The following is a 24,884-nucleotide window of genomic DNA, read 5'->3' as shown; positions in this document are numbered from 1 at the left end:
CCATGTGGACAGCTGTGATCCTATACCCGAGGACAAAATGAATACTACTCTCTTCTTCCACCAGGTACTAACGTAAATGATAACAAAAATGGTAACCACAGCTCTTTGTAAAAGAACTTTGACAGAATTAATCTAACTATTAAAATTTCATGAAAATTCAAATTTGAATATGCCAGAGTTAAATCATAAAGCATTTACATATATATAACAAGGCTTGGATGTCTGTATAAACCATTAGCATATGTTCTGATGTATAATAAGACTTAAGAAATGCTGGACACCCTTCTTTCCTGTTCTTCAGGTCTCAATAGTATTAGTCATTCATGATAAATTTACCCATTATAGGATATTTTTCTCAGGTTCAGCATTAAAAACAGCTCTGCTTCTCCTGAGGAATTTATTTATTTAGTTTGTATGTTATAGATCCTGTATACCTCTTAAAATACTCCTTTTTATCCTGATGCATTGGCTACTGAGCTGCTTAACACTAGATGTAGGATCCACTGCCCTGGGCGTTCCAGCATATGCATTTCTGTCTAGTAACTCTTTGCCTGATTTACATTAATTTTTTTTATCTTTGCTCCATTTCCTTTTATATTTATTTTATCTTGTTTTAAAGATATTTTTAAACGACTTTAAATTCCCTTTGTAATAAGTTAGAAAGAAAAGATAATTAAATTTAAAAGATGTGTTTATGTTGCAAGTATTTTTAATACTGTTGAAAACATACTGAAGTGATAGTGTATATCTTGGAATAGTAGACTACATAACACATTTATCTTTAGTTTAAAAGTACTCAGAGAAGTTCCAAATTCCATGTATAGAAGCAAAGGAGCAATCAGACCTCTTCTATTAAAATAATGCTGCTTTCTTAATATAGCATCATTTTGCTAAAGCAGTTTTTGTGTACCCTAATAATTTCTTCTGGTTGCTTACATATTGCTTTCATTTAAAAGAAATGATGCAATCCATCTTTTCCTTTTCTCACTCCATCATTCTTTTTCCACCAAATTCTTCTCTGTAGAAATTTAGCTGTGAGATTAGACCACAAAAGAAATAGTGAGGCTGCATCTCACATTCCTTCCTTCCTCAGTACCACCTAGGCCCAGGACCTAAATTCCATCAAATTTCCAAAAATGTCTTTAAGCAAAGTTCATTTATGTATTCATTTAATAATGAAAAAACATACAGCTTTGTCAGGTTAGAAAGTGGGGCTTATCCCTTTCATTTAAAAAAAAAAATGTGAAGACAAATGATGTCATTGGTTACTTACATGCTACAATTGGTTAAAATCAACTGTACAGATAGGCATGCACTCAGACCAAAGGATGGGGCTGTATCATCAGTAGAGCCAAATCTACTACTACCTTTCTTGAAATCTAAAGCATAGAAACCTTCTTACATTTCATCATCAACATTCTAGCATGGCTTCCCCATAGTCTGCTGGACCAAGGAGCTTTCCAATCAATAGTCCATGGTTACCATGTTTCCTTAACAAGAATGACATGGCCTAGGTGATATCTTACTAATCATAGTGGTGGAATCTTAGGAAGGTTCTTTGGCATATGTCAAGGGATGACTATGAAGTAGTCAGCCAGAAAGTAGGCACCCTCACCTACTTCTAAGAATAGCACCTGAGCAATAATTTCTACCACAGGGCTAAGAATGGCCATATTTGTTCTTTAAAAGACCTGATTTAGATTGTTCTGCAGATTAAACTATGGTTATCAGAAATAACAGGTTGACTGCAGCAATTTTCTAACCAAAGACATTTATCATTAAAAAAGAATTAGAAAGATGCATTTTGGAAAGGGTAGAATTAGAGATTGAAACTCAATTTCTTCTACTAACCCAAGATTCTCAAACTCTAGGTGCATCGGAAGATCCTGGAGGGCTTGTTAAAAACACAAATTGCTGGTCCACACCCCAGACTTTTTGACTCAATAGATCTGTGATGGGACCTGAGAATATACATTTCTAACAAGTTCCCAGGTGATCTGAGGTTGCTAATTTGGGGACCACATTTCAGAACCGCTGTACTAACCCACCATGTCACATCCCCATGGCTGGTCTACTTTGCCTAACTATGTGCACTTTTTTCAGGAGCTCTGTTCATATGACCCTTGGAACAGCTCCCACCAGTGTTAATCAGAAAAGTTTCTCCAAGTATAGAAATGAGTTTTGAAAATTCTTTAGGTCTTAAAGAGGTCTTAGGATACAGCTTTGAATGGTAGAAAATGTCTCTTGGCCAACCCATAGCCTTTTTTCTGGGGATTTTCATAGGTAATATTATATAATAGAAATAGTGTTCAGAAGATAAAAGAGTTCAGAAAAACACCTCTCTTCATCTTGCTAAATTAATGCTCCATAGAACACGCTTCAGGAAAAGTTGGTCTAAAACTAAGAACTGTGTACCTGTTTCAGTTCACCAATTTTTCAAACTATTATTTGACATAGAATTCTTTTTTCAAATGAAAACTTGCCCAGAGCACCAACCTATAAAACAGATTCTTGGCAGAAGAGATATCATTTGTAGAATACCTGAAGCGCCTGGAGAATCCTAAGATTCCAAAGAGCACAGTTTGAAAACCTGTTTAGTGCATAATAAACACAGACTCTTAGGACGGCTGTTATTGCTGGAGGGTATCTGTGAGCCCTAATGCATAATGCCTGTCCGTAGATAGGGGCTCCTTTCCTCATTCCTTTACACAGATCAACACAGAACTGCGTGGAAGTACAAGGGCAGGTTCGTTTTGAGAGATCTCATCACTGATAGTGTTTCTATACTCAGGGTTTTAAAATTGAATATGATTGTGTCTTATCAGCAATGCAGACCTTGCATTTTCAGCTTCCAAGTGTTATGCTACATGTCTCATTTTTTACCTTTTACCTGAAGAAGGTTTGAGCTATTTGTTTACTTTATTTCTTCCTTTTGGGGTAGAAACACTGTGTTTTAATTACTGTGTCCCCTAAAAGCAATGTAATATGAAGAAATATGTCACATTTCCTTGTTTGTTATGGATTGTTATAGCAACTGCCTCTCTGTTTCCCAGCAGGAACACCCATGACAAACAACATTTCTCTTAGAGATGGTGGGGAAGAGCAGATGCTGGGTGCCATTTTTGCATGTGGCATTTAGTTTACTAATTTGCAAAATTTGTTTTACCCCCTGCAGCTGTAAGTGAAAAAGCTGTAAAACTAAATGAAACTCTAGGAATTCAAGACAAGGCCTTTGAGAGAAATTTGCAAGAGCTTCAGAATGAAGTTGATAAGATGATGACAGAACTGAGGAGGAAAAATCTAGACACACAAAAGGAAGTTGCTGAAGATGAGTTGGTGTGAGTAGAAGCTCTATTACTTTTTCATTTGATAAACTGAGCTTTCCAAATTGTTGTTTAGAGATTTCTAAATTTTCCATCACATATCAGTAGGAGATACTTTGTTCTTTATTTATTTTTCATCTACTTAGTTATCATTTGTCTTGCTCTAAAATGGATCAAAGGCATGTTTATACCTATATATAATCAAGTAAATGATCTTTTTTTGGTGCTGTCCCTTCTGCAATTAGGCTAATGGTCTTGCTTTATTAATTTCCATTATTAGGGCCTTTAGAACTATTAATTACCTTTGTTTTAATAAAAATATCTTTGGATAAATAAAGTTATGAATTTAACAGGCCATCCTATACATTTTGTCATCTTAGGAAATACTGACTAGAAGACTTGTCAAATAATACATGCCTAATACTATGAAATAAAGTTTGGGAATTTGAGGTTGTGACTAATGATAGTGATTTTACAATGCCAATGAATTCCTGTGACCGTACACTCAATAAAAAAATACATTTTTACATTCATAGTCAGCTAACTTCAAAGTGATGGCGTTATTAATAATCAAATAGTATATACGAAATCAGCAACATTAGCAACACCTAAGAACTTGTTAGAAATACAAATTATCAAACCCCACCCTAGACCTACTGAATCAGAAACTTTGGGGATGGGGCCCAGCAATCTGTTTTGGCAACTTCTTCAGGGAATTATGATGCCTTTTAGTTTGAGAACTACTGTTCTTCAAATATTTAGCCTTCCTTAAAGGGCTCAGATATTATCACTTTAGGAAAACCATTAAGTTGAATCCAGGAAACTCCCAGAACACTCAGTTCAAAGGAAAAGAAAAGTAGGTCAAAATTATATCATACTAGCATGTCAACAGCATGGCGCTATATTCAGTTTCTAACCAAACATATCAATATTCATATCTTATATTCAAAGTAACAGTGAAAATATCTCATGGTTAATCAGGTAGATTTTATTTTTGGTGTGTGAAGTAATCATAAAACTGATTTCATCAGCCAGATTATGAGAATAACATGAGATCCCTTCCAAGTGAAAATGTTATATTACTAATCAATTTTAAATGTGTGGAGTTTTTTCTTCTTTAGTTTTAATTATAAATGCTCTTGCCACTTTTCAGCTATCAGTTTTCAACTTGGTTTAGCACACAGTCAATCTGCCTTAAATATTGTTTTTAATTTTTCCATACTTTTAATGTTAGCATTTCTTTGTAACACTGTTTAATACCAATAAACCCTGAGGCAGTGGCAAGGGCTTATTGTCTCTTATTGGGCTGGGGTGTTTATAGAGCTGCAGAAGCCCTTCTGAAGAAAGTGAAGAAGCTGTTTGGAGAATCCCGAGGGAAAAATGAAGAAATGGAGAAGGATCTCCGGGAGAAACTGGCAGACTACAAAAGCAAGGTTGATGATGCTTGGGACCTGTTGAGAGAAGCCACAGATAAAATCAAAGAAGCTAATCGCTTATCTGCAGAAAACCAGAAAAACATGACTGCTTTGGAGGTGAGTCTTAGAGGCTCTTTCATCTGAATCTGGGAGCACGGGGTGGGAGTTTGACCATGGCGGAGTAAGTCAAGTTGATGCAAGTTGATGCACACGCATGAAATCAAGTGTGACAGCTCTGAAAGGAGACTTCTAAGAAGCAGAACGGGGAATGAGCCTTCTTTTTGTTTTTTAATGAATGATCATTGCCCATATAATCAAATACAATTTAGATAACTTAAACTATTTAAGATTTTTAAGGGCAGAATGGTACAGTGGAATGAGATCTTTACTGGGAGTCAGGGGTCCTTGGTCTTAACGACAACTGTGCCACTAACTAGAAGTACTAGTGTGAGTAAGTTAAAGTCTCAAAGCATCAGTCTCTCAACTATACAATGAGTGCATTACACTAGGGCATATCTAGAGTTTCTTCAAATACTAATACCATATGATTGTACAGTCCACCCAACCTGATCCACAAACCAGGGTTTAGACATCCGGCTGCCATAAATCACAGAAGTGCCGAGGATTTTCTAATGGAATTGGGGCACAGAGGAAACAGCTCACTGAGAGACCAGAGCCTGGGAAAATTTTGGTTCTCTTCTTCTTTGCAACATGTTCTATGAAAATGATATTTTACAACGGACTAACATGAGCAGATCAAGTCTGAGTTATTTTTGTCTCCTTTTCCTCAGACAAGAGAGAGTTCTCTCCTCAAGAAATGATAGGCAGCTTCTGCCTTTTTTAGAGTGTTAATGAAGCTAGAACTAAAACAGAGCCTTCCATCCATTCCTTCCTTTCTCCCTTCCTTCCTACTTCCCTTCTTTCCTTCTCTCCTTCCTTTCTCTCCCTTTCTCTCTCATTTCTTTCTTAATATTTAACATGGCAAACTGATCACTTCTCCCTACAGTGAATTCAGCTCATATGATGGCACAAACCTGTATTTAGCATTTAAAAAAAACTAAACTTCCTCACCAGAAGCAAACTTACCTTTGTTCTTTTCAAAGTATTTGACCCCAACAGATCTGAAAACAGTGGCAGACCTTTATCTCTTCTAACATAAAATTTTACCTGCAGCTATAACTGAACACTCTCTGGCATATATTATGCTCTCAAAACTGTTCATGGAATGACAGTTGAATAAAAAGAATCTGGATTTTTTTTATCCATTCGTTTCTTTCCATTTTCCTTTGGATTAAGAAGCAAAAGGATGAATTAATTTTTTAAAAGAATTGTTTTCTGGATCCCTCTCCTGGGACTTAGCCTTGTCATTTTGATAGAGGATTGAGGAGACTCACTGATGTATCTAATCTTAACCAATTTGGAATCTACTGACATGCTGGCAATATTAAAGAAGAAGCACTGTCTTGTTAGGCAGGATGCTAGGCTGCCTTTATATCACAGGCTTCCGCATGATTCATCTTGCTCGGTGATACACCAGTGGTGTAACTTACCCGGAGGTGCACCACTCCATTTTATGGCAACAGTTTAAGAAATTAAAATAACCTGTGTGGAAATTATAATAAGCATCTGGGAAGTATTTCAAGAAGAGTTGTAGTGGCACAGTAAATGGTGCTTTTAGCTATTCCTTCATTTTAGTGATGTTTAAAACCAAGAGCCATCATTCTTGGGTACCCCTAGAGAAGCCTGGAGCTTATGTAGTCAGTATTGAAGTGTAAGTTGTCCTTCTTGTATTTTCATTTTACACGTGATGCTTAACTAAAGGCTTGTTTAAAACTTACTAGAATAAATAGATAAACTGACTAAATTAATATGAATAAGGCAGAGCTTATTTAAGGTTGCTTGCCAAGGCTGATTAAGGTTGATTGCCAAGGTTGATGCTAGACTGGCCAATAAAGCATCGCCTGTTTAGAGTTTGCTAAACAGATGCATCCCCTGGGCTCCCACCCAGAATCTGAGGTAGCTGGTCTGAGGTGTGGTCCAGGGTCCATATTCTAAAACATCCCCTGGGTTAATCTGATGTACATATAGATTTAAAAGAACTGATATGTTGTATCCATTTGATTAATTAGTTGTGCTTTCAATAAATGACTTCATTGAGCCTGTGCCCACAAAAAGGTGATATAATTAAGACCCAACTCATTTTTTTTAATTTAAGGAAGTAAGCATGTAATGTTTATTATTAAAAACATTTATCAAACCCCTCCTAAGTTCAGGAAATGTACTAAACCAAAACCGAGTATATCGAACACTGGTCCCCATGGCGTGGTCCTTGGAACAGCAGCGTTAGCATCCCCTAGACACTTGTTAATAATGCAGATTCTCAGGTTCCCCCCAAACCTATCAACTCGGAAACTGGGAGCAACCTGTGTTCTTAAAATCCTACCCATGGTTCAGATGCAGCCTTAAGCTTTAAAGACACTGATATAAAAAATAAAACACCACCTCTGATGATGTCAGGTGACCTGTATTTAGCGGGAGGCTCACACAAGTAAACTAGTCTGTACACTCCAGGAGTTATCCTGGAGGTATATGCAAAGGAAGGGCATCGAAATCACCCCTGGATTTAGGAAGGGCTTCATAGAGGACTTGACACGTATGCTAAGTCCTGAAGGGTGAGCTCTAGTGAGTCAGAGTAGAAGAGGAAGAACATTCCAGAAATAAGAAAAAAAACATGCAAACATATAGACATTTTGGAGAAATGTCAGTGATTTGATAGGATTGGAATAAAGACTGCCTGTGAACTAGTGAGGGGATAGAAAGCCAACGAAGACAGAGAGGGTCCAGACCTTGAGTTATAAGAGAACTGCATTCTGAGAACGAAGCTGAGGAATTTGGTTTTATCCTGAAATCTGTCAGAAGCAATTGAAATATTGGAGTCATGAATTAAAATTATATTTGGGGGACTTTCTGAGTGGTTCATGTAAACTGGAGGATTGGTTTTGTATTGGAAAATAGTGTGATATAAGGCTAGGAAAGCAGGCAGGAAAAATAGGCAGATGTCTGTTAGACACCTACCATTATCAAGATGCTATTGGTAACCAGGGTGTTAGAGGCTGACTAGGAATGATTTCTGGCCTCAGAGAACTTATGATTGCCTGAAAATTCAGGGATTTTAACCTTTCATTATACGTAACACTGTGATTAATATGGGCTGGGAGAATCAAACACCAAAATGATGGCATCATAGAAGTTGATAGAAATGATGGAGCAGCATAAGCAGAAACACAGAGCTCTGCAAGTATGATCTTAGGAAATGTCGAATAGAGCAGTGATACTTGTTCATAAGCTACGTAAGTCTGTAGCAGAAGATGGCTCTGAAAATGGGGCTTTGGAGCCAGATCACAGAAGGCTTTGAATGCTACTTTCTAGAACGGGACAGGGTTAGAATGCCATTTCCAGCAATGGAGAAAAGGCAGAGGAAACTGTGGGCTGAGGGGCAAAGAGAAGATGAGCAATTCAATCAAGCAAAGTAATGTGTTTTGAGCAGTCTGTCCCCAAGTTTACCATTATGACCTTGAACAGGAAGGAGCTGGAAGAAAGGGAAGAATGAGTTGCTAGATAGAGACAGACAGGAAGATAACTTTTGTAAGTTCTTAATCCACCCCCCAGCAACACCCCTCAGCAAAAAAAACAGGTATTAAACTTACAAAGGTCTGGAATGTATTAAGATCTAATTAGAAGTTAAAAGTAGAAATACAACAACTTTGGTGTCTAATCAGAATCACTTAACAATTATGCTTGTGGTATACACTTGGAGAATATTCTCTCTAAACATGAGCCCCCCGTTTGCTCCTCAAAGCTTCCTATCTTTAAGTATTTTATATCCTACATCCTTCTCTATCCATTCCCTGTCTTTATTTATTTTTATAGCACTCATCATTAAAAGTATACATTAATATATTCATTCAATTTTTTTCCCTCCAGAAAGCCATGAGAAACATGTCTTCTGGCCCACTGTATCTCCAGGGCAGAGTAGTACCTGGCACAAGACAGAACAGAAGTGTTCTTTCTCAATGAAGAAAGTACTATAAAGCAAACACAGATAAATGTTATATCGATGCTTTTATCAATATTTAGGAGCTCCAAATCTTCATCTTTCCTTGGTTCAAACCTAGATTTCATTAGTGTCTAATCTGAAACTAGCCACCACTGAAAATCTCTTTAATCCCTACATCATTTCTGCTTCAGTGTGATTTAAAAAAAAAAAGCACATTTTGATCTTTGCATAACAATGGATTCCTTAAAGTGACTCAAATAGAGCTTTTATAAAGATTCTAACTCACTGCTTAATTGAAACCAAAATGAATGTAGCTCTTCACCTCACATATAGGTGGAAATATTCTCCCTCCTATTGATACAGCATTTTGTTAGCTTGATTCATAAATGCAAACAAGCCATGCTAAAGAAAGTTTCTTGAATGTCTGTCCAGGGTCAATTTTAAATCAGTTCATACAAAAGCTAAGGGCTAGGGCTTCCCTGGTGGCGCAGTGGTTGAGAGTCCGCCTGCCGATGCAGGGGACACGGGTTCGTGCCCCGGTCCGCGAAGATTCCACATGCCGCGGAGCGGCTGGGCGCATGAGCCATGGCCGCTGAGCCTGCGCGTCCGGAGCCTGTGCTCCGCAACGGGAGAGGCCACAACAGTGAGAGGCCCGCGTACCACAAAAAAAAAAAAAAAAAAAAAAAGCTAAGGGCTAAAATAGATAGTTTTGAATGAACCAAGAGTCACCAGTGCAAACAGAACTATTTATTGAGGAAACTCTTCTAGGTACTGAAGATAAAGTGATACAAAGACTGTTTTATGGAATTTATATTATAGTGAGAAAGATAGTCACTAAACCAATAAATAAGAATATAATATGGCCATAAAGTCTGGAGCATGGGCTAATATGCATAATAAGTGACTTGTTCTCAGTGTATTGCCTGATGAATTAAATGGTATCCTTCGTCCACGAGGTCCAGCTCAGTGGGCTGTACATTTTCTCTCCTCCCTATGCATGCATCTTGTGATGAACTGGTGTCTGCTTATCATTAAATAGCCTGTGCTTTTAGCAACTCTTAGAAGAAGCAATCAAGATGGTTCCATCTATACAAAAAGTAAAATCGTATTATCTATGTTTCTATAATCGATGGCCACCCTATAAAATACAATTCAGATAAATGAGTTCTAGGGAAAAGAAGATAAGGTAATTATAATAGTTAACAATTCTGTAGTGTTCACTGTGTGCCAGGCTGTGTTCTAAACCAATTTCTCTCAAATTTTATTGTGTGTATCAATCTCTTAGGCTTCTTGTTAAATGCAGATTCTGAGTTGGTAGTTCCCAAAAAGGCATTGAGATTGTGCATTTCTAAGAAGCTTCCCAGTGATGCCAATGCTGCTGGTCAATGGGCCATATTTTGAGTATTGAGAGAATAAGCATTTTACATGAAGCTAAATGGAGGAGGAAACAAGGCAAGGAACTGGGGAAGGGCACATGGTGAAGGCAACTGCAACTGTAAAGGCTCAGAGGCAGGAATAAGATGTGTGTACTGGCAGCAGATTGAAGTGGTTGGTGAAGAGGTAGGGAAAGTAGGGTGTGAAATTAGCACTATCCAGTGCAAATAAGAAGTGTGATTTCCACAATTGGAAAGTCAGTGCTTTCACACCTCAAGACCGAAGCGCTATCATTAGGTAGACTGGGATTCAAATCTTAACTACACTGTAGTAACTGTGTGACCTTGGGTAAATCACTTAACTTGTTTAATTTTCTATTCATTTAAAAGGTGATAAACACAGGACATGTGTTAGTTTAGAATTAAATGAGAAAAGCTTATGAATTACCTGGCACATACTGAAATCTAAATGAATATATAAACTAGCATTATTATTTATATAAAAAGCGTAAGTGGCAAAGGCTTAAAATTATAATTGATGCAGTTAAATCCACAGGTAAAAAGGTAATTGAAAGAATGAGTCAGAAATAGAAAGAAAAAAAGGCAAAATTATGTTCCAAACGGAGAAATAACACTATATCTTTCTCATTGATTTTACTCTTCCAGACTAGGAATGAGTTTCATGTGGTTTGAGACAAGCTATCAGTTTCAAAGAAAAATTAGAGTCTGCTCTCTTTTTTATGGAACAGTCCATTAAGTTTATTCTTCCATGTGAGAGTTTCTCTTTTTTTTTGGAAAGTACTTTCCCTAAGTTTCCTTTGAAATCCCCCTTCTGGGCTTCCCTGGTGGCACAGTGGTTAAGAATCCGCCTGCCAAGTCAGGGGACACGGGTTCAAGCTCTGGTCCGGGAAGCTCCCACATGCCGCAGAGCAACTAAGCTCATGCACCACAACTACTGAAGCCTGCCCGCCCAGAGCCCATGCTCTGCAACAAGAGAAGCCCGTGCACCACAACGAAGAGTAGACCCCACTCGCCACAACTAAAGAAAGCCTGCACACAACAACGAAAATCCAACGTAGCCAAAAATAAAATTAATTAATTATTTTAAAAATAACAAATAAAAAGAAATAAAATCCCACTTCTTCCAATTTTTACAGAACTCCCATAGAATAAATCTGCTTACACTTATGCTCACAAAACATTCATTTGGACATAGATTCTGGAATTTAATGTCTCATTCCAATGTAATTCAGTGTACTACCACATGCTCAGCAATGCATATTCAGTACTTACATTTCAGTTAAAATGGATGTGCATCTCACTTTAAAAATATTTTTTAATTCCTCAGCTACCATCACACAACTTTTCTTCTCTTGCATGACTTTCTCACAATAGGAGGAAGAAAGTACCTGTACAGGCATTTAAATAAAGTAACTCTTGGAGGGCTGGCTGGGTAGTCTATAGCACTCTCATGTAGTCTCACAGTCAACATGACATATCTTGTTTGCAAAGCCTTGTTCAGACAGCTTAGGAAAGCCAGGAATACAGGGCTGGATAGGGTTTTCCCCAAAGGGCATTTTGATGTTTTGTTTATACTGTCCTACAGAAAAAGAAGGAGGCTATTGAAAGTGGCAAACGACAAACTGAGGACACTTTAAAAGAAGGCACTGACATACTTGATGAAGCCAACCGTCTTGCAGATGAAATCAACTCAGTCATAGACGTGAGTATTTGGTGAAACCCAAAGTTAAAAGAAAGTTGATAATGATACAAGCTCTCATAAATGGGAATCAATGAGACATCTCAGTAGTATAAGCAAATACTGTTAGTTTCTTGTGGGTATAAAGTTGTTTTTGCCTTATTCTATTGTGACCGTGCTCACCCGTTGGTAACAATTAGGACTTCACATTATTCGCTCAGTAGACATGAATGTCTGGTGAGGGTACTCACACACTCACAGCAACCTGTATTTTTTTCACAGTGATGAAGGGCATTTCTTGTTCCTAGGATAGCACTTACAATCTGCTTCAATATTCACAGAATATTAGTTAAAAGAGAAATGTAAAGCTACAAACAGACTTTTAACATACTGTCTAACGCAGTAGATACTGATATGTGGTGATGAATGGTAATAGAAATGCAAATAGTGTAAAAGATCCCAATGACTATCATTTATGCTACAAAGTAGCATTTTTTAAAAAAGATTGTCAGGTTCTTCTTGGTATAAATTGCCTTCATATATTTCCTAATCTCTATCATTAAATAATAGCTTTTATTTTCTATTCTTTTTTTGCTAGGTTAGTAAATTTGAAGTTTCATAAAAACCTAAGTGTGTATAATTAGATCTCCAAGAGAAATTAATAAGTGAGAGGAGGCTTGGATTCACTTACTTAAAATACCTTCTTTTCTCTACATATCAGTATGTTGAAGACATTCAAACTAAATTGCCACCCCTGTCTGAGGATCTGAAAGGTAAAATAGATGACCTCTCCCAAGAAATAAAGGACAGGAAGCTTGCTGAGAAGGTGTCCCAGGCTGAGAGCCATGCGGCTCAGTTAAATGATTCATCTGCTGTCCTTGATAGGTATGTCATTTGTTGTTGGAAATATCTATGTATCTTGACACTTGTCCAGAAGTTTTGACTAGCAGAAATGGTAGAGAGTTGCTTTCAAAGCTTGATTTCTGTAATTATGCACATACGAGCTACATGGCCTTTCTGTGGAAAAGCCTAATTAGAAGGGTCTGGGCAAAGCTCTACTGGAGCAGCATCAAAAGTCTGAGTTAAAAGTAGATTCAAATATGGCATGGTGGGGAGTGAACATTGCCTTAGGCTACACTTAGAAAAAATATTTTCTGTTCTTTATTGGAGAGCACAGCAGTTTCCTTATTAGCATTTTAAATAATAATGTATAAACACACATTCTGCTTCAAATTTCAGTTTTATATTTTTAATGAAATCAAACTATTTATTGTTAAAAGGGTGGCTTTTGAAAATGTGGCTCCATACGTAGCCTTTAAGTCTTGTTTTTTCTTTCAAATTCCATGAAGGCACTACATACTGCCCTGTGAAATAACAGCTCATTATAACTGGGATTCTTATACGGGTCAGTGAGGGAGGGGCAACTGGTGAGGTGTGTTTGACTCGTAAACAGCCTTCTAGGTATAACTGGTGTGCTTCCTCTACAATTTCAGGGTTTTCATAACAAAATAGGTGTATTAGCCCCAAGAATAATGTTCCTAAATGAATCTGTATTTAATATACTCCATGTGTAAGGTTCAGTTTCAATACTTAATACTCTTGATACAAAGGAAAATATTAATGTTTGAAGACCCTGGGAAAAAATTTACATACAATTCATTTTATAACAATTTTACAACATTTTTTAACATTTTGCTAATTTATCATGAAGGGTGGTAAATGGAGCAGTAAGCTAGAAGTCAACAGAGGCAGGCTCCAAGTCCTTAATTAGCTAATTAGTGACATGTTGGTCATGTGACCTGAGACAAGCAATTTAACCGAGACTCATTTGGCCTCATCTGAGAAGTGCACCTACTCTAAAGAGATTTTGTGAACTTCATTCCAATCATATAGAACAAGTGCTCTGAAACCTGTGCGTGCTTCACAAATAACATAAAGAATCGTCTCATTGCTCATACTTGCGTGGTGCTCATGGTTGCAGAAACTTCTGGAGGATGCTATGGGTACTTAAAAATATGTTGGCAGCATTTCACTGCTTAATTATTTAGGAATATGAGTTTAAACTGAAAACTACAATATAATACAATTAGTAGATACCTCACTATGGTTTGGAATTAACATAATTATACTGACCATGATCATTTGGAAGCCATATTTGTTATAAGTAAGATGTTCTTCATTTGAGTACCAACTGCTCTGATGTTCTTTTTGGGGGCAATCCCAACAGAATCCTTGATGAGGCCAAAAACATCTCCTTCAATGCCACTGCAGCCTTCAAAGCTTACAGCAATATTAAGGACTATATTGATAAAGCTGAGAAAATTGCCAAAGAAGCCAAAGATCTTGCACATGAAGCCACAGAACTGGTAAGAAACAAATAGCATTATGTACTGAGAATGGAGGTCAATCTGTTTGAATAAGTACCTAAACTAAATTTCTCAAAGCTCTGGAAAATGCTAGTAAATTAGAATATTTGTTTTGTATTATTTTCAAAGGCCCCTTTTAAATTTTGTCCTAAATAAATTCTCAGTCATAGCAAAACTCTTTTCTCAGTCACCTACTAATTTCCACTGTTAATAAGGGTCTTGAAATTATCGCAGATGCCAAGTAGTTTGTGCCACCAACTCGCAAAGGAAAAACAGTCAAACATAAGACTCTGAACAGGGAAATTTATCACTATTATTCCATATGTCTTCAGTAAGAAAGTGCCTTGGAAATTAACACCAGTGCTTATAGTCACATACAGATTGATTCTATGTAAAGTTTGATTATAAGGTGCACATTTTACAAACACGCCAGATCATATATTTCTAAACTATTATACTGTTTTTATCAGTTGAAATGTTTACCTTCAAAGCTACTTTTGGCTGCTGTCATTGTTCAAAATAAATTTGCAATTAATATTTTAGAGTTTTCGGGTTCTAAGTATAGCACATTATCTGAGTATCTTCAATAGTAACAAATCTTTTTCCTTTACATGTAGAGCAACATTGGTAACCAAGTTATGTGATAAACCTTGGTAATACTATTTCAGGTCAAATTTCATTTCATAGGAAGCACGTGGTGAGTTAAAATGTTCAGAACCATCACTTACTCCTTTGGCTTCACACAGAATCCCCCAAATACATCAGAATTTCAGGAGAAAAAGAATTTGATTGGACACTTGCCTGTGAATGAAATATGCATAAATAGTGGGTGTTGAAGAAACAGATCCCTATTTTCTTTGCTTTGGTATTGAGCACAATGCTCTCATGGATTTCAGGGGTATTGGAGGTATTTGCCACACTCTTAGCAGGTTTATTTTATGGTCATGGTGAATGATGTGTCATATTCCATCAGCAGTTAGTACTGTTTTGGTTTCTCTGGAATGAGCTCTACCAACACCATATGTTCTGTTTACTTCTTATTCAAAATCATGGCACAATTATTACAGAAACTTCCCTATGTTCGATTATCCTTTCAAAAGGAACCATTTTTCAAATCTATTTAAAGATCCTAGTCTTCAAGTTCACCATTTTCATCTGACCCATGTTTTATTGGATCACCATTTTCAGCATTTAGCACAGTACCTGACAGAGAGTAGACACTCGTGAGTAAATGAATGAATGTCATTCTAATTGACATTTTTCATACCTATTTACAACATTTTGTACCAATAAAATCCTCACTATTGTCATTGCTTCATTTTTATGAACTTCTAACATTTTATGTTAAAGACCTGTTTATTTTCACCCAAATTTAATACTATCACTTTATACTCAGGAGACTCTCATATTCATGCCAACATGAAATATTCACTTTTCCTCAACACTGATACTTATACATGATAGGCTAGCCAAACTCAAACATAGAGCTAGGACAAGTTTTTTGTTGTTGTTTTTTGTTTTAATTAGGACAAGTTTTACTGCATTACAGCATGTCCCCTTGTTATTGTTATTCCTTCTCTATAAGCCATGTAAAAATAATTAAGTGTCTGAAAAATTACAAAGTAAAAGCTAAAGAGAATCACTGATTTATTAAGTGGCTAACAACAAACAAACAGAAGACTGATTTGGCCAGAAAGTTTGTTGGACCGTGTTTCAAGAACAGAATAAATAAAGTTTTAATTTTAATAATTCATTATAATATAGTTCTATTATACTGGAAAAAGAAATATATTTGCCCTTAAATTGAACAATTACCTAGATAGTACTAGCATTCCATAAATGTTAGAGCTGGTATTATTGCTAGAGCTATAGATAAACACAGAAGAGTAAGATTAAGTTTATTATTTGTGTATGAAAGAGTCATTTGAGGCTAGTCCTGCAAAGCAGGAAGAATGTTTTCAATGAATTAGAAACAAAGGACAAAGAAACAAAGCAGGAATTTATACAAGGAGAAAAAAGACATATTAGACAAGCAATAAAGCAATCAATTACTACTGTGAAGAAGATGGACGTAAGATAATGTGAGAAGAAAAAAAGCATTGAAAATACCATAGGAAAAGAAACAAATGAATATGGAATAGTCTCAAAGCATAACTGACAGCATTTGTAAAGCCACTTCACTTTTAAAAATCTGCTTAAGTCTACCTATTTGTAGTGCACACATAATCAACAATGGAATTGAAAGGAAAATATGAATGAGAAAAAAGTTGATCCTTTATTTTAATTAAATAATAAGCAGGTGGAGGTTATAAACAATTCAAGGTTGTAGTATAGTTCCTATGTGAAGAGTAACAGCCCCTTGTATATATAATTTATTTAAATATCAAAATGAAATATTATTTTAGGAACAGACATTATGAAAAAAACACTATATTTCTATTAGTGCTAGGCAGATAAATACTATTATTATATTATTGGTACAAAAGATTGTTTTCCCTACACATGATCTCCAAGATAACATCTCATTTTGTGCCTCTCATTGGTGGGCACAAGGAGAAAGAAAAAGGAAATATGTCACCGTTTAGAAAATAGAATATGAAGATCCAGTAATTTTTTTCTAATCTTTATTGCTTTGATGCTGTAAAAAGTCCTCAGACTCTAAAATAACAGAGAATTAAACCTTTAAAAAATGTTTCCAGATCATAGGTGAACTTAAAACCTATGTTATCAAGCAGATCAGATTTTAGAAGTAGATGAAAAGTAGATTTCATGTGCTGCTGGATCCTTGGGATGACCACCAGAGGCAATAGGCACGGTGTCAGTAGCACTGGGAGATGAGACCCTCTGCCCTTTTCACTGGGAAGTTCTTAGATGCTCTGCACTTGAATCTGGTATATCCAAACGGCAAACAAAAGGAAGGAACAAAAAGGAAGTCTAATGTAGAATGAATTCCTTAGATCTGGTTCTTTAAGATCCTGAAGAATCATCACACAACAATAATCACACAATCTCCATCTATTCTGAAATGTTCTCCTCCTTCCTTCATTTCTTTCTTTTCTCCCTCTCTCCCTTTGTCAAGGTGAATAGAATGTGCTCTGTGATATATACTTCAGTGTAGAAAATGTAGGCAGTCCTCACCTTCCCTATGTATCTTCCATTAAAAAAAAAAAAGAATCACTTTTTCACTTCCCACAGCACCTGAAGATTTCTTTTTTCTTCTATACCCTCTTCTTTACACTGCAATCATTGTTATTGTCTGAAACTCTCCCTCTCTCTCTCTCTCTCTCCCCATCCCAACACACACCAACAAAATTCCTTAATACCCTCTAATCCAGAATCCTCTTTCTCAATTAGTCTCAGTCTCAGTGTTTAGTCTGATCTTCACTAAGAATCAGCACTAGAAATTGAGAAGAATTTATACTTGCTCTCAACACCAGTACACAATCTGGTCTTCCTCTTTATTCTCCAAATTCAAGTTCTGTCACTTGCTACAGTTACCCATCACTCCTGGGAGCCATAAGTCTAAATATCTTCGGCATGATCTTTCTCAGGCACATCTAGGAAAAAATAATATAAAATACAGAAGAAAGTGAGCGCAATTTGTAAGTAATGCGTTTTCTCATAGAAACAATAATAGTGAGAGATAGTAAAGAACAGTGCTGTGTAAGTGATATGTAGGCTTTAGATGAACTAAAGAGAGGGGGGAAATTCTGAAAAAAATATTAGACAGGAGGAAAATATACCTAAAATTAAGTAAGTTTAAAGCCTTAGACACCTGATCCTAAAAATACGTGAACTGTGTAAGTGACTTCCCACTGTTGATTCCTTAGTATGAGGGGAGTAAAAATCCATAGAAACTCGAAGTTTTTTCTTCAGAAAACTTGAAACTTGAAGGAGTTTTTTCTTGCTTTAGGGTCGAGTCTACAGAATAAATTGGATTTTTGTAAATTCACTCTTATGTGACAGATCAGTGGGGAGAAAAACCCTGATAGAAAATAAGGGTACTAGAAAGAAAAGTCAGGGAGCTCTGATAACATGGCAGTCTGAGTTAATTCAGATCCATCCTAATGTGAGAAATTCACAGAAATGCTAGGTAAATTCTAACTCCCCAAAATTTAACTCATACTTTATTTTATAAAGAGGAAACAAGGGGCTTCCCTGGTGGCGCAGTGGTTGAGAGTCCGCCTGCCAATGCAGGGGACACGGGTTTGTGCCCCGGTCCGGGAAGATCCCACATGCCGCAGAGCGGCTGGACCCGTGAACCATGGCCTCTGAGCCTGCGCGTTCGGAGCCTCTGCTCCGCAACGGGAGAGGCCACAACAGTGAGAGGCCCGCGTACCGCAAAAAAAAAAAAAAAAAAGAGGAAACAGAAGAAAATCTAAAAATAAAAACGAGAGTAAAACAGCATAGCACATTCTAGAGCTGGCAGCTTGGTGACTCAATGAATTTGGAACATAAATATAGATCATATGTCTAGGGACTGGGATTTTAAAGCCCAGGCAGGGAGAGAAGACATCACAGATATCATCCTAAACCTACAAAAGAAGGAGTCTTTTTTGACTAATCGAAAGTATGCAAAACTGTGAGACTTGGAAACAATTGTTCTCATCAACAAACACTCCTTCTAGCCCAGAACATGCCAAGGAGCCTTGTTACTTTTCATGCCTCCAGTTGTGAAAAATGTCTCTCATAAGTTGCTAAAACCATAAGCCTGTGGATTGAAGTCCAAATTTATACTGTATATATTTATATATGGGTTGAAGTCCATATGGTACAAGACTTTCCAAGCTAAAAATTTAATGGGGAGAGGAGGGAACTGATCCTGGTTCTTGCAACCTCTAGAGCATCTAGAAGGACACAGGAAAGTGGTCTGTTTAGATACACTATAAATAATCAAGTAGGAAAGAGGGTAGGCAGGCAAAGTATGTAACATGATCCTGAAGTTATTCAAAAATCTGAAAGAGAATATACAATAAACGTGTTTAAAAGTATTGAAATGTTAAAAAAGAATAGAAAAGAGTGATAAAAAGAAAAAATACAGAAGATTACGGAAATTTGTAACAGAAGCAAATAAAATTTCTAAAAATAAAATATATAGGAAAAGAGAATGAGTTAATAGAAAGAGTTGAATACGTTGCCTAGAATGCAACAAGTATGGTAAAACATAAAAGGAGTGTAAGAAACAAGGAATATAGATTGTAAAAATGAAATGCAAATCTATTAGGAGTTCCAGAAGTTGAAAAGGGTGAGAACGGGGAATAGTAATAGTAAAAGAGATACTGAAAATTTTCAAGTGCTGGTGAAGGATATGATATGATTTCTCAAGTTAAGGAAGCCTATCACAATAAATAAAATAAGTCCACACCTGGAAAGATCATTGTTAAACTACAGAAACTAAAGAGAAAAAGAAAACAAAATCTTAAAATAATTAGGGAGAAAAGTCTTTGAGTCAGATGCCAACTGCACAGCCACAGCATCCGGGGCTTTGAAAGATGTTGCATCTCTGCCTGCTTTCTACTCTGGGCATTCTGCTCCCATGGCCTGCTGCCACCATTTCACAGCTTAGTGACTGTGGTGTTTTCCTCTTCCTACTTCCTTTTACCAGAAAATAATGTCTCCAGTATTAAATTTTAAGCTGAAAATAGACCTCGAGGGGACAGAAGCATGAATAACTCCGTGAGAATTTCATTTGCACTGTTTCACAAGTAATATTCCATGATTTTCATATAGGTAATACTTGGTATATAGTAGCTGATCACTAAATGTAAATTGCCCCCTGCCATCTCCAAACATTGATACTAGGAATCTAGAAAGGCTAGGATGCTCCAGATTTTCAGAATGAACAAGATATATACACTGCCAAGAGAGATAGGAAAGTTGAATAGAGAAGAAAATTTCAAAGAAAAAATAAAATTACTTTCTTTCCCTACTTAGTTTGAGATCATCTATGAATATTTATTTGAATGTAGATGCCTTGTAGGATTTTTTTATTGATTAGAATTAGGTTCAAGTGGTGTGCCAGAATTTCCTAATCAGGCTGTGGAAAGAAGATAGCAGAAGATTCTGAGGGCTGTCTTTTCGTCTTGTTTATGGTTTTCTTTGCTGTGCAACAGCTTTTAAGTTTCATTAGGTCCCATTTTTTAATTTTTGTTTTTATTTCCATTACTCTAGGAGGTGGATCAAAAAAGATCTTGCCGTGATTTATGTCAAAGAGTGTTCTTCCTATGTTTTACTCTAAGAGTTTTATAGTGCCTGGTCTTACATTTAGCTCTCTAAACCATTTTGAGTTTATTTTTGTGTGTGGTGTTAGGGAGTGTAGCTGTCCAGTTTTCCCAGCACCATTTATTGAATAGACTGTCTTTTCTCCATTGTATTTCCTTGCCTCCTTTGTCATAGATTAGTTGACCATAGGTGCATGGATTTATCACTGGGCTTTCTGTCCTGTTCCATTGATCTGTATTTCTGTTTTTGTGCCAGTACCATATTGTCTTGATTACTGTAGCTTTGTAGTATAGTCTGAAGTCAGGGAGTCAGATTCCTCCAGCTCTGCTTTTTTCCCTCAAGACTGCTTTGGCTCTTTGGGGTCTTTTGTGTCTCCATACAAATTTTAAGATTTTTTTGTTCTAGTTCTGTAAAAAATGCCATTGGTAATTTGATAGGGATTGCATTGAATCTGTAGATTGCTGAATCTGTAGATTGCTTTGGGTAGTATAGTCATTTCCACAATATTGATTCTTCCAATCCAAGAACATGGTATATCTCCCCATCTGCTTGTATCATCTTTAATTTCTTTCATCAGTGTCTTATAGTTTTCTGCATACAGGTCTTTTGTCTCCCTAGGTAGGTTTATTCCTAGGTATTTTATTCTTTTTGTTGCAGTAGTAAATGGGAGTGTTTCCTTAGTTTCTCTTTCAGATTTTTCATCATTGTATAGGAATGCAAGAGATTTCTGTGCATTAATTTTGTATCCTGCAGCTTTACCAAATTCATTGACTAGCTCTAATAGTTTTCTGGTGTCATCTTTAGGATTCTGTATGTATAGTATCGTGTCATCTGCAAACAGTGACAGCTTTACTTCCTCTTTTCCAATCTGTATTCCTTTTATTTATTTTTCTTCTCTGATTGCCATGGCTAGGACTTCCAAAGCTATGTTGAATAATAGTGGTGAGAGTGGACATCCTTGTCTTGTTCCTGATCTTAGAGGAAATGCTTTCAGTTTTTCACCATTGAGAATGATGTTTGCTGTGGGTTTGTCGTATATGGCCTTTATTATGTTGAGGTAGGTTCCCTCTATGCCCACTTTCTGGAGAGATTTTATCATAAATGGGTGTTGAATTTTGTGAAAAGCTTTTTTTGCATCTATTGAGATGATCATACGGTTTCTATTTTTCAGTTTGTCAATATGGTCCACCACATTGATTGATCTACGTATACTGAAGAATCCTTGCATCCCTGGGATAAATCCCACCTGATCATGGTGTATGATCCTTTTAATGTGTTGTTGGATTCTGTTTGCTAGTACTTTGTTGAGGATTTTTGCATCTATATTCATCAGTGATATTGGTCTGTAATTTTCTGTTTTTGTAGTATCTTTGTCTGGTTTTGGTATCAGGGTGATGGTGGCCTCATAGAATGAGCTGAGAGTGTTCCTTCCTCTGCAGTTTTCTGGAAGAGTTTGAGAAGGATGGGTGTTAGCTCTTCTCTAAATGTTTGATACAATTCACCTGTGAAGCCATCTGGTCCTGGACTTTTGTTTGTTGGAAGATATTTAATCACAGTTTCAATTTCATTACTTGTGATTGGTCGGTTCATATTTTCTATTTCTTCCTGCTTCAGTCTTGGAAGGTTATACCTTTCTAAAAATGTGTGCATTTCTTCCAGGTTGTCCATTTTATTGCCATAGAGTTGATTGTAGTAGTCTCCTAGGATGCTTTGTATTTCTGCGGTGTCTGTTGTAACTTCTCCTTCTTCATTTCTAATTCTGTTGATTTGAGTCCTCTCCCTCTTTTTCTTGATGAGTCTGGCTAATGGTTTATCAGTTTTGTTTATCTTCTCAAAGGACCAGCTTTTAGTTTTACTGCTCTGTGCTATTGTTTTCTTTGTTTCTATTTCATTTATTTCTGCTCTGATCTTTATGATTTCTTTCCTTCTGTGAACTTTGGGTTTTGTTTGTTCTTCTTTCTGTAGTTCTTTTAGGTGTAACGTTAGATTGTTTATTTGAGATTTTTCTTGTTTCTTGAGGTAGGCTTGTATAGCTGTAAACTTCCCTCTTAGAACTGCTTTTGCTGCATCCCATAGGTTTTGGATCGTCGTGTTTTCATTGTCATTTGTCTCTAGGTATTTTTGATTTCCTCTTTGATTATTTCAGCAATCTCTTGGTTATTTAGTAATGCACTGTTTAGCCTTCATGTGTTTGTGTTTTTTACGTTTTTTTTTTTCCCTGTAATTCATTTCTAATCTCATAGCATTGTGGTCAGAAAAGATGCTTGATATGATTTCAGTTTTCTTAAATTTACTGGCTTGATTTGTGACCCAAGATGTGATCTATCCTGGAGAATGTTCTGTGCGCACTTGAGAAGAAAGTGTAATCTGCTGCTTTTGGATGGAATGTCCTATAAATATCAATTAAATCTGTCTGGTCTATTGTGTCATTTAAAGCTTCTGTTTCCTTGTTTATTTTCATTTTGGATGTTCTGTCTATTGGTGTAAGTGAGGTGTTAAAGTCCCCCACTATTATTGTGTTACTGTCAGTTACCTCTTTTATAGCTGTTAGCAGTTGCCTTATGTACTGCAGTGCTCCTATGTTGGGTGCATATATATTTATAACCGTTATATCTTCTTCTTGGATTGATACCTTGATCATTATGTAGTGTCCTTCCTTGTCTCTTGTAACCTCCTTTATTTTAAAGTCGTTTTTATCTGGTATGATTTTGCTACTCCAGCTGTCTTTTGATTTCCATTTAAATGGAGTATCTTTTTCCATCCTCTCCCTTTCTGTCTGTATGTGTCCCTAGGTCTGAAGTGGGTCTCTTGTAGACAGCATATATATGGGTCTTGTTTTTGTATCCATTCAGCAAGCCTGTCTTTTGGTGGGAGCATTTAATCCATTCACGTTTAAGGTAATTATCAATATGTATCTTCCTATGACCATATTCTTAATTGTTTTGGGTTTGTTTTTGTAGGTCCTTTTCATCTCTTGTGTTTCCCACTTAGAGAAGTTCCTTTAGCATTTGTTGTAGAGCTGTTTTGGTGGTGCTGAATTCTCTTAGCCTTTGCTTCTTTGTAAAGCTTTTGATCTCTCCATCGAATCTGAATGAGATCCTTGCGGGGTAATCTTGGTTGTAGGTTCTTCCCTTTCATCACTTTAAGTATATCATGCCACTCCCTTCTGGTTTGTAGAGTTTCTGCTGAGAAATCAGCTGTTAACCCTATGGGAGTTCCCTTGTATGTTATTTGTCGTTTTTCCGTTGCTGCGTTCAATAATTTTTGTTTGTTTTTAATTCTTGCCAGTTTGATTACTATGTGTCTCGGTGTGTTTCTCCTTGGGTTTATCCTGTATGGGACTCTCTGAGCTTCCTGGACTTAGGTGGCTATTTCCTTTCCCATGTTAGGGAAGTTTTCGACTATAATCTCTTCAAATATTTTCTTGGGTCCTTTCTCTCTCTCTTCCCCTTCTGGGACCCCTATAATGCGAATTATGTTGCATTTAATGTTGTCCCAGAGGTCTCTTATGCTGTCTTCATTTTTTCATTCTTTTTTCTTTATTCTGTTCTGCCGCAGTGAATTTCACCATTCTCTCTTCCACATCACTTATCCGTTCTTCTGCCTCAGTTATTCTGCTATTGATTCCCTCTAGTGTATTTTTCATTTCCGTCATTGTATTGTTCATTTCTGTTTGTTTGTTCTTTAATTCTTCTAGGTCTTTGTTAAACATTTCTTGCATCTTCTTGATCTTTGCCTCTATTCTTTTTCGAGGTCCTGGATCATCTTCACTATCATTATTCTGAATTCTTTTTCTGGAAGGTTGCCTATCTCCACTTCAGTTAGTTGTTTTTCTGGGGTTTTATCTTGTTCCTTCATCTGGTACATAGCCCTCTGCCTTTTCATCTTATCCATCTCTCTGTGAATGTGGTTTTTGTTCCACAGGCTGCAGGATTGTCGTTCTTCTTGCTTCTGCTGTCTGTCCTCTGGTGGATGAGGCTATCTAAGAGGCTTATGCAGATTTCCTGATGGAAGAGACTAGTGGTGGGTAGAGCTGACTGTTGCTTTGGTGAGCAGAGCTCAGTAAAAGTTTAGTCCCCTTGACTGCTGATGGGTGGGGCTGGGTTCCCTCCCCGTTGGTTCCTTGGCCTGAGGCAATCCAACACTGGAGCCTACCTGGACTCTTTGGTGGGGCTAATGGTGGACTCTGGGAGGGCTTACACCAAGGAGTACTTCCCAGAACTTCTGCTGCCAGTGTCCTTTTCCCCACGGTGAGACACAGCCACTGCCTGCCTCTGCAGGAGACCCTCCAATACTACCAGGTAGGTCTGGTTCAGTCTCCCCTGGTGTCACTGCTCCTTCCCCTGGGTCCCAGTGTGCACACTACTTTGTGTATGCCCTCCAAGAGTGGAGTCTCTGTTTCCCCCAGTCCTGTCAAAGTCCTGGAATC

General features: G+C 36.9%; 1 protein-coding gene across 2 annotated transcripts in view; it reads left to right on the top strand.

Moving 5' to 3' along the window:
* Nucleotides 1–24,884, top strand: part of LAMA2 (laminin subunit alpha 2) — a 591,238-nt gene that overhangs the window by 471,203 nt on the left and 95,151 nt on the right. For both annotated transcript variants that reach the window (XM_067702129.1, XM_067702128.1), the window contains exons 36-40: nucleotides 3,176–3,338; nucleotides 4,645–4,855; nucleotides 11,775–11,891; nucleotides 12,589–12,752; nucleotides 14,095–14,233. In XM_067702129.1, the coding sequence (XP_067558230.1) occupies nucleotides 3,176–3,338; nucleotides 4,645–4,855; nucleotides 11,775–11,891; nucleotides 12,589–12,752; nucleotides 14,095–14,233 (794 nt within the window). The remainder of the gene's footprint in view (nucleotides 1–3,175; nucleotides 3,339–4,644; nucleotides 4,856–11,774; nucleotides 11,892–12,588; nucleotides 12,753–14,094; nucleotides 14,234–24,884) is intronic.

The sequence above is a fragment of the Pseudorca crassidens genome, chromosome 13, assembly GCF_039906515.1.
Source record: "Pseudorca crassidens isolate mPseCra1 chromosome 13, mPseCra1.hap1, whole genome shotgun sequence".
Lineage (NCBI taxonomy): Eukaryota > Metazoa > Chordata > Mammalia > Artiodactyla > Delphinidae > Pseudorca > Pseudorca crassidens.
This window is presented reverse-complemented; position numbering and strand designations above follow the sequence as displayed.